General features: G+C 35.5%; 1 protein-coding gene across 2 annotated transcripts; it reads left to right on the top strand.

Annotated features, from left to right (window-relative positions):
• Nucleotides 1–703: 703 nt before the first annotated feature.
• Nucleotides 704–5,593, top strand: LOC139685686 (NADH dehydrogenase [ubiquinone] 1 alpha subcomplex assembly factor 4-like). 2 transcript variants are annotated; one of them, XM_071582673.1, is made up of 5 exons: nucleotides 704–719; nucleotides 888–1,129; nucleotides 1,248–1,339; nucleotides 1,414–1,636; nucleotides 3,851–5,593. In XM_071582673.1, the coding sequence occupies exons 2-5, from the start codon at nucleotides 985–987 to the stop codon at nucleotides 3,964–3,966; spliced, it is 576 nt and encodes a 191-aa protein (XP_071438774.1). In that variant the 5' UTR covers nucleotides 704–719; nucleotides 888–984; the 3' UTR covers nucleotides 3,967–5,593. The 2 variants fall into 2 exon arrangements, with proteins under 2 accessions (XP_071438774.1, XP_071438773.1); XM_071582672.1 differs by lacking the exon at nucleotides 704–719 and having other exon boundaries at nucleotides 726–1,129.
• The last annotated feature ends 4,742 nt before the right edge of the window (nucleotides 5,594–10,335 follow it).

A 10,335-nucleotide genomic window follows, 5' to 3' on the forward strand; every position in this document is an offset into this window, starting at 1 on the left:
AGAGGTTGTTTGGAGAAATTCAAGGTAAGCAGGAAAAGTGGTTGCAGGAGATAATGAAAGGAAATGGGATTGTGAAGATGGTAATAGAGGATAAAAACCTGGAAAAGTGAGGAAACACAGAGAGGAAAAGAATAGGCACTTTGAATGAAATAAGGGGGATAGTATGTATGTAGAACTAAATAATGAGACATTTTAATATGAAGCATGGTGTTCAATGTCATTCTGTGTCATGATAGTCATGGGTTCTGGGTGAAATAAGGTTTAGTACTTGGGTCCATTAATAACCTACCTTAAGTTGGTAGACTATCACTAAAAATAAAACTTTTCCTTCCAACTCCAAACTAATAAGGAATATGAATGCGATCCTAATATACAGGGGGAAATTCATTATCTGTAAATGACCTTATACAGAGTAATTTACCTGGCCGATAGTACTATTACCCATGAGTGTTACCTATAGGCCCTGAAACTCACACACGTTATCATGAATATTCAAGTACGATTAAATATACGCTATATATGAACCATGAGTCTCTTCCACTTGCTTTTACCCCAATGGAAACCTTCCCGAGGAAAGTTTGAATTTGCGTACCGCCCTACATAGAAGTAGTTCAAATTGTGGCTATGCAGATGGCGTAAAGAGGTCACGTTCGCCTCCCCTCCAAGTATTTGTTTTCGACAGTTGAAGTTTGATATACGAAGGTTGTCTGCTACAATCGGTAAGTGGTGGAGACTAGTACGGAAAGAAGTTGGTCGATAACGTGTTAGACTTTGGATCCCTAAAAATGTTAATTAGTGTTTTATGAGGAGTAATTTTTTTAGTTAGGCTTTTAAACCTTATGGACAGAATATTATGGGGTTAAGAGTTTGTTTTATATTTTTCTAAGTTGATTTTAAGGCACTTGGATCCTTACTGCGAAGATCAAAATTTTTTAAATCCGCATTATGATGGCAAAGTATTCTTGAAAGTGATCTTTGTAAATCATGGGCGCAGCTGTATCTGGTTTGACTCGAAGAATACAGAGGTTTAATATTGAAAATAGAGCTCATCGAGAAATAAGCAAAGAAAAACCTACACCTGCTCCTACATATCCTTCCACCGCCAGGGAAATCGAAAGGCTCTCTAGAGGTTTTGTATTTGTTTTTAGCTGGTGGGAATACACGAGATTATGTTCGAAATTTTCATTTTTGAGGTTTTTAATCACCTCCGACGTGTTTAAAATAAGAAAATGGCTTTAATTTTTCAGAAAATCCGGAATTCATTGAGCAGCAAGCTCGAAAAGATAAATATCTCCATGAGCGTTTAAAAAGTGTCTACTTAAAATCTTATGACGTTAAGGTAAAATTTCATGATCTTACTGAGATTTTAAGTTAACGTAATTTTAAATAATTAATTAAGTATTTAATTTCCAGGAAGAGCCTAAATCTAAAGCCTCTGATGCAGTAAAATCACTTCCCATTAACCGTTCTACCCCCGAGGAAACAGACTTGGGCTTTATTGAGCCAAAAATGATATCCAGAGGTCGAGTGACTTTGAGACAAGCACTGAAATTCATAGCCGAGTACCAGGCGGACCCAAAGAGTTCCGTCGTGTCTACTATTGCCGCTCAGCATCATATTAGCCTGGAAATGACTGGTAATTAAAATTTCAATTGTTGTGTAAATGTTAGTTATAAAATTTACTCAAACATCCACTGGGATTTAGCTTGTAAATTTCTCGATCATATGAAAATAAGTGCCTTGCATATCATTTTCATTTACTCAGTGATATTAATGGGTACTATCCTATATAACTAATTATCTTGCTTAAGCCACATGCCCAGATATTTCTCGAACATTACTAGAGATTAGCCTGTTAGTCTTTAGTAATTCTCAATGAGAAATAGCATTTTTAATAGAAAAACTAATAACTTTTGTCCACCAAAAATTTTGGGTGTTTTTGGTATGGATAATTCTAAATATTGTTTTATGACTCGTTTTGGATGAAATTTTACCTCTTTTAAGGGTTTGAATATAGTTAATTTCCTGTGATTCCGTTATGAATGATTCACATTTCTGGTTTTAATTTTCTCACCGAAAAACTTCATCTTCAATACAGATTACTTCTTTTTGCTTGCTCACTGATTGACATGAAATATCAGATATTACGCGAATAGATGTAGTATCTTAACCTTGATTGATTAAACCCATCATGAATTTTTGTTTGCACTTAGTGTGTAATGACATCAGTCAGCCATACTGGGCTTTTCCTAAAGGAGAAGAGAAGGGAGCCCATTGCCAGATCTGTACCAAACACATACAGTGGAATTTTCAAGATTTCTTGAGTTTTGCATTGAGTAGCATTGAAGATCATGGATTTGAATTGCAATTTATTTATTCACACATTCAATTGCAATTGTGGAATCTGCCCTAGTCTTAATTAATTGCCTTTATGTTGTCATGAAGATGAAGGTGGACTGAGCCATGGAAATGTCGTTTTTCTTTAATGCTACCCAGTGTTGAAAACTGAGAGATCACGAATGCTGTTCACTGCAAAAGTCTTACTCACTTAATGCTAAATATCTCATTATTTTATTGTTAGGTTGTTATTAATTCCTAAACATTAATTCAGGATTCATCAGATTGAATGTACAAGTTTTCTTCTTTGAACACACAATTCTGGCAAATATTTCTAATAATATTCAGTTTTCCTGCTCGTTTTTTATTTCCTATGTGAGAAAAATTTTTAATTTGTTAACTTTATTTCTGTTTGGTTGAAGTAGTTTTCCAAAACATCCTCTGATTTATGCATATATCCCAAAAATAATGTGTAATTATTGTGTGTATATACCTGTACTTACTGCTTCGAATAAGATTTAACTTGTATTTCATGGTAAATTGTCAGTTTCATGTGGAAATAAGAGAAAAATCCGATAGGAAAACAGAAAGTTAAAAATGGAAGGGCAGGATCATTCACAGTTATTATTAGTCCAGATGGTTTAGTAATGCCTGTAATTTGACATGAAAATTCTTAAACTGCACTAATCACACCTTTAGACATTTTCTAAAACTGATTTTTAACTTCCTTAAATGTATTCATTTGGGGAATTGTAGAAAGATGTTGTGGATGATTTGCGAGAAAACCTGAAAAAATCTTAAGTAATTTATATTGTCATTAACAAATATCAACAAAAACATCTGAATGTATTCTATATCTTCATTGCATACTTGATATATTCAGTAAGAATGTAGCTACTGTGTACCTGCAGTACAGTATGAGAGTTGATCTAAGCTTGAAGAATGCAATGGGAAATTTATGTATATGATGAACCCAATAGCACCATTGGAAGTGTGCACCTTTGGCTAAATTTTACAATGTTGTTGCTGGTATGATACACAGAATTAGAAAAGCATCATATTTCATGTATTGAGCCAAAAATGGAATATAAAATTTGTATCTCTCGAATTGCAACCTTCCAAGGTCAGTTTGCCTTGTAGTAAATGTGGACATAAAACCATTTTGATTTTACTGGCCTATTAGAGAGCTGTAAATTTAAGTTTAATTTAAGACCTAGATGTTTGAATTCCTGTTGTGTCAGTCCCTGGAGTTAAGAAATAATTATGCTTTACTATAAATCTTCAATACCAATGGAATAGTTAATTCTATTATTTTAATTGTAACTGTATATGGATGTAACTAGTGGAATAGCAACTTGGTACCAACCCAATGCTTGTTATGCAGGCAAGCTTGGTATTTTTGACATAATACTTAAATTATTAGTTGTTTTATCTAAAATGCTTAATAATTGTCATTATTTTATTTGGGAGTGAAACACTGACTTGATCTTATAAAATTATTATTTTATTTCAGAAAATATACTAAAATATTTTAGGACCTTTGAAATATATATTCCTGATAATAAAGAGAAAATTGGTGGAGAGAGGACAACAGTAACACACATTGAAGGAGGGAAACCGATAGAGTAAATGTGATGACCGAGCTTGAATTACTACAACAACTTATATCCCATGTTAGAAGAATCTGCCTTTCTGCCATTGGTTAAGGAACCTCATGATGTCACATATGTACCTTAGATTTATTTTATTTGAATTTTTTGGTACCTCAACTACTGCTTCACCTTAAAATACTAGAGTAAAGAATCGAATGGTCAGCAAAAATAATTTTGACCTAGTATAATAAGGGAGGATAAATTAGCAATCTGAGTTTACCACAATAATTTGGATACCAATGATGAGAGAATTAGCAGTGCTCAGGGTGGCCACTCGATCAGGAAAATGTGAAAGTATGGAAATACTTTTTTTAAATTAGGAAAAATGACCAATTTTGTAACAGCTCATCCATAAGAGCTGTTGAGCTTCAGAACTCCTTTGTTTTTACACAAAACAACTTATGTTTGTCAAAGTAAAATATGAAGTCATTTAATGAAAGCTGGAAACATGGTAGTCCTGGGGTAGAATGTTGGACTGGACCTGCGGGCATGGATTCAATTCCTTCATCCAAAATATGTAATATTCAGGTACCTGAATTTCCTGGGAAAACAGACAACACATGGAAAGGAACTGGTCCCCCTACCATTATGTGTGAATTTTCCATGTCATTGGGCTTAGTATTGGGCAAGCTCTGCACATGCCTATCAAACCAACATTCAGGATGATAACTGTGATTGTGGTTTATGTTTTTATAGTGAATGCTAATAAATATTCTCACACTTAAATGTACAGTATTCCTAATGCTGCCAACCAAAATGCTTTTATCATGCAAGGAAAAGTATGGGGCATGAGACGGTATCAGGTTTGAGTATGTGGAAAATCAATTTTGATTTTTTTTTATTTCTTTCAAAAGTCTGGCTTGGTTGACCAAATGTAGCTTCCAGTTCTTGTCTTGATGCAGTTTAACAATTAGGGGAACGGAGGTAGATGGGGGTAAAAATAAGTTTAAATGAGAAATTGGGCAGCAAGGTTTTAGATTTTTTTGAAATTACATTATGTAGAAAACTGAAAAATCATTGTAATGTTAATGTGGCCCTATAAATTAACCATGACTGTGTGGCTTTCATATGGAAAATGTTGATTTCCTTCGTTTACCTACTTTTTGCTGGTTTTGTTTCATGAAATATGCATCATGACAGAGTAATAGAAGAAGTTTGAAAATAATTAATCCTAAGAGCTCTGAAAAGATGTACATTAACAATGATATAAGCTTGCAAATGCTTGTAAAAGCATTGCATCTCGTTTAAGTGATACAAGATTAGGTTGAAGCAGCACTGTGAAGAGGCAAGAAAAACGTGGGGAAATTCTCTCAAAAGTATTTAATTTTTGTATCAAATTTTGTGGAAATTTTTAACCTTTGGAGAGACCATTTTGAGTCTTTTAACCCTGGTATTTTCATGGACTTCTGGAACATCCTTGTAAGCTTGATGAAAATCTAACACTGTACTTTGAATTATCTGCTGTGTTAAATGGAAATTCTAAACAACACAGAACAAGCATAAAAAATTAGAAAATCATCAAAGCTAAATTCCTGACTAATGTTTAATGAAACAATATGCTGGAAAATACATAGGCAGAACTAATAAACCATTATGAAAAAGAAGAGATTTTCTGTTTGTTTCACTATGCCTTGGGTTTGTCAGAATATATTTTAGAGCAACCCAACGTTGTTATGAAGAGTTATGTAGAAAACAAATTCCTCTGTTGTAATAAAGTAATGATGCTGCTGACTCAATAGTGACAGATTGGCTTTTGAATTACAGCTTGTTTTGCTACCAAGCTCATTTAGTCATTCTAAAATGAACACTGTATGGGTCTTAACAAGAACCTGCGTCACAGTTATGACAGGGTGAAGATCATGAGTGAAAAACATTTCCAACCCTAGGTGGAAATGCTTTTGACTCATGATCTTCACCCTGTCATAACTGTGCTCTAGTGATAACTGAGCAAGTCTACTTCATTTGTGAGTGAAAATATTTAGTCAATGCATTAAAAAAAGTGAAATTATAAAAATGAAGATAAACTTCAGAAAAACTGTTTAGCTGCCACATGAGCCCCCTGGTGGTCAAGAATGTAGTGGAATAGTTGAGATTTTTCCAGTACTTCTTATGGTGAAATGCACCAAGCACCGCTGGCCAAATGTTTTAAAAAAGTCTGGAATACAATATGCAATTTAGAAAATCCTGATGAGAGCTATGTTTTTTACAGCTCTAAGACCAGTTGGTGTTTGGTATAGACCATCACACACGTAAGCCCTGGCAAATGTCAAAACAATAGTAGGGCCAACTTCAATTATATCAATGGCTGGTTAAATAAAATCACCTAATTTCTTTTGCTCTCTGGACACCTCTGGTGGTCCTTGCACCCCTTGAGATCACCATGAGTTACTCTGAAAATTGGGAGAAACTCTGGAATTGTAGTAAAATAAATGAATGGCCCCCCTGGTTCTTCTTACCATTATGGTTAAGGGAGCACTCTCAGGAGTGTATGCATATATGCATGCATGGGAAATGGAAGCAATAAAATGTATGAAAAGTACTTTGACATTTAGGGGTGTGCTAAGTAAGATATTTTCCAATGAGAAGAATGTTATAGGATTCTTTACTAATGAATAATGTGGGATTAGTAAGACGAAGTATTTATTGTGAACTTAAGTAGATGATATCACAGTTGAAAACCAATACCAGTGTCAATGGAAGTATCTGCAACTTTCAGATAATTTTTCTATGTAAGCGCATTTTTATTTGGATATTTGTTGGCTACATGTAGCAGTGTAGTATTCCAGCAAGATACATTATTCATAGTTTAAATATTTTTGCTCTATAACATTCTAACATACTGTAGCTGATGATTAGCTAAATCCTGTTTTGTTTTGAAGCCAAAATTTTTATTGAATATTTGATGACAAATAACATTGATATTTCACTTGCAATTCAAATTATGATATCCATAACTTACTAAAATTTGATGAAAGTCTACTATGCTGTAGCTTTATTATTTTGTATGGATTATTCTACTAGTCAGATTTTCATGTAGTGGCATTTTTCTTGGAACTCATCTTTTTAATATTTTCACAATTCTGTAAATTCTTGGGGGATGGGTATGATGTGGTGGCTAATGCACTGGCTTCCCATCCATAGGGCCGGGGTTCGAATCCTGGAAGTGATAGATTTTTTTCATTGGCTTCCTGATCCTTACTTGAGATGCTTAGCGGAGAGCCTTTTAAGTGAGTATGCCATCTGCCGGATGGGACGAACTGTGAACCCCTTGGTACCCTTTCGTTAAGAGTAGGCTAATGCCAACGCTCGGTTTCTCTCCACCCTTCCTCTTTTCCCATCCATCCCTAATGGCACAAATTACCTAAGCTGTTGGTCGTCTTCCCTAAATATCTATTATCTTCTCTTAAATTATTTTTTAAAAAATTTCAAATTACAAATTTGGAGATTTCTTGGGACAAACCAAAGACATATTGGGTAATATAATTTTTGTTGTTTTTATTAATCAATTCCCTAATTATCTAATGTTAATTTGAATTATTCTAGTGCTATAAATTATTATACTTAAATATCTTGTGGTTTTTTATGAATTTGCATTCTTTCAACACTTGCTGAAACCCAGTGTTGCACTCATTGGTTTGACTTGGTGGTTTTGACCGAAGAAATGTTTTCCTGAGCTTAAAGTCTATTGAATTGACCTTTTTCCATGCCAATTAGCCAGCTTTTGTTATTCATGTAGTAGTGAAAATGCCTATGCACTAGGTTGTATCCATAATGGTCAAAGTCACATGGCCTCAAGACGTGTAGTATTTTAAGTCTTAAAATTTCAGATATCAACATTGACTGATAATCTTGAAAGCATTCCCAATCATTTGCCATACTCATCTGTGTTTAAAATAATATGAAAACACTATCACAATCACTCCTATTTTCCTATGCCAGAATTCAGCATTCCAGAAAGTTTGTATTTATGCAACTCCAATTTCAATATGCTAATCTTTTTTTTTGTGATTTAAATCTCTAGAATTTTGATTGATCGACACTAATGAGTCTTTGTACACCCCTAATGACATTAGATGGAAGAGCAAAATAGAGCATGACCCATTTCAAGGGTTTTGATGGTGTTAATATTGTTCTAATTGCCAAGCAAAGAGCAATCTGGCAGCATATGTGACAAGATTATCCAATACTGTTTTACATCTTTTTCAAAGCCTTATTATTGTACGCAATTCATTTTATAGCATGCATAACAAAGTTATTGAGTGTGTTTTAGTTATTTAAATTAACTGGGGATCGAGATGGTGCGGGGGCTAACGTACTGGCTTCCCACCCAGAGGGCGCGGGTTCAAATCCCGGCGGTGTTGAATATTTTTCAGAGGTATCTCGATCCCTACTTGAGGTGCTTTGTGGAGGGCACTTTGAGTAAGTACGCCGTCCGTCAGATGGGACGTTAAACTGCGGACCCCTTGGCGCCTTTCGTAAAGAGTAGGCTAATGCCGACGCCGGGTTTCTCTCCACCCTTCATCCTTTCCTGTCCATCCCCTATGGCGCAAATGACCTCAGCTGTCGGTCGCCTCCCCTCAAAACTACTACTACTTAAATTAACTATTATAAGTGAAGTACATGACTGTAATTATATAGTAAATACTTCAACAATTGTACCGCAGCTCTCGTAAAAGAGCTTCATCCATGTGCTAAAAGCTTTAATGATTTATAGAGGTTCAGTGTATGGGCCAGAAATATTGCCTTGGAATATTTTGCATATTTGTATAAAGGAGTTAGATGCCCTACTTACTGGAGATTGAAGCATAGAACTTATTAGTTTGATTAACTAAAATATCAATAATAAAAGATATTTTGATACCAAAGTTCTTTTTTTTAGAGAGGGAAGGTTACCATATTACCACCTGATATCCTCTGTCTTTTTAATGGGGAAAATATGAATTTAACATAATTTATGTACATTATTTGTGAATGATCATCAACCACACAGTAGAATTCTGAGGAATTTAGTATTGATAAATTGTATAATCCATTAAATGTTTGGTATGAAAAAACTGAACAATCAGATCTGGATGACAAGAAATCCCAACTGAAAATTGTTGGTAAAAAATGAGTTGGCCCAAGATATCCTGGGAATAATTATAATTTTTATTGTTCATTCCACGAACATTCTGTGGATCTTGTCAAACATTAATACTTACAAAAAAAATCAAACAAGTGTATGTATGCACATAGCAAAAAAAATGTGCATGCAAATGTAACTTGCATGTTGAGAAACTTTCCCCATGAACAACAACCTTGATGTGGTGGAAGGGCTTGGGCATTTTGATGGCCACTAAAGTTGTGCTGGTGGGAGCAACGATAATTGCTTTCACCCATGCTAGTTAGGTGAAAGGGTATGAGAGGGAAGAAATATGCAGTGTGTGCAGAGGCATCTGACCCCAGTGGGTCGGCCATTTGAGTAATGAAGTTACATTAAAAATGCTAGTGAGGAAGGAAATGGGAAACTACCTAAATTTTTTATCCTAGGAATCTATGATAGACAAAAATTCAGAATTGTAGTAGTAGTATTTAGGGGAGGCAACCGACAGCTGAGGTCATTTGCGCCATTAGGGATGGATAGGAAAGGATAAAGGGTGGAGAGAAACCTGGCGTCAGCAGTTGCCTAATCTTTACGAAAGGTGCCAAGGGGTCCGCAGCTTAACGTCCCATCTGACGGACGATGCACTCACTCAAAGTGCCCTCCACAAAGCACCTCAAGTAGGGATCGAGATACCGCTGAAAAATATTCAACACCGCCGGGACTTGAACCTGGGCCCTCTGGGTGGGAAGCCAGTACGATAGCCACCGCAACAACCCGATCCCCACGAGAATTGTATCCCAACAACTTTGGGATTTGATCCACTGGGCCATGTGTTGTGTCTGGCAGCAGGAGGGGAAAGGCTTCCATAGTCATCATTCCAAAAAACCCTTTCAAAGCGGAATCGGTTTCAGCAGCGGCAAAGAAGAGGATTGAACCAGTTAGAATAGGGGCTTGAAATGTTTGGATGATGTTGAAGTGGGGGAAATTAGAAAATATAAAACTGGAGATAAGTAGAGGAAATGTAATTGCTTTGGGGCTGTAAGAAATGAGATAGAAGGATAGTGGGGATGATTGGAGTGATAATCACACGAGAGTCAAGTACAGGAGAGAGGTCAGTAATCAGTAAGGGTTGGCAATAGTGTTGAACATAAAGATTGGAAGGAGTGTAGTAAGCATAGGGCAGGTGAGTGATAGAATATATTATTAAAAATACAAGCTGGACCAATGAACTCACCATTAATCTGGCTACTTTGCCATAGGGAG

This window comes from Hetaerina americana, unplaced genomic scaffold (genome assembly GCF_022747635.1).
Source record: "Hetaerina americana unplaced genomic scaffold, ioHetAmer1.1.p SCAF_12, whole genome shotgun sequence".
Classification (NCBI taxonomy): Eukaryota; Metazoa; Arthropoda; class Insecta; order Odonata; family Calopterygidae; genus Hetaerina; species Hetaerina americana.

Bases quoted from the DNA above. Each gene is read 5' to 3' on its own strand.
- LOC139685686 (XM_071582673.1), top strand. From the start codon at position 985: ATGGGCGCAGCTGTATCTGGTTTGACTCGAAGAATACAGAGGTTTAAT. The intron at 1,130-1,247 runs GTTTTGTATTTG...TTAATTTTTCAG, and splicing joins AATCGAAAGGCTCTCTAGAG to AAAATCCGGAATTCATTGAG. The intron at 1,637-3,850 runs GTAATTAAAATT...ATTTTATTTCAG, and splicing joins TATTAGCCTGGAAATGACTG to AAAATATACTAAAATATTTT.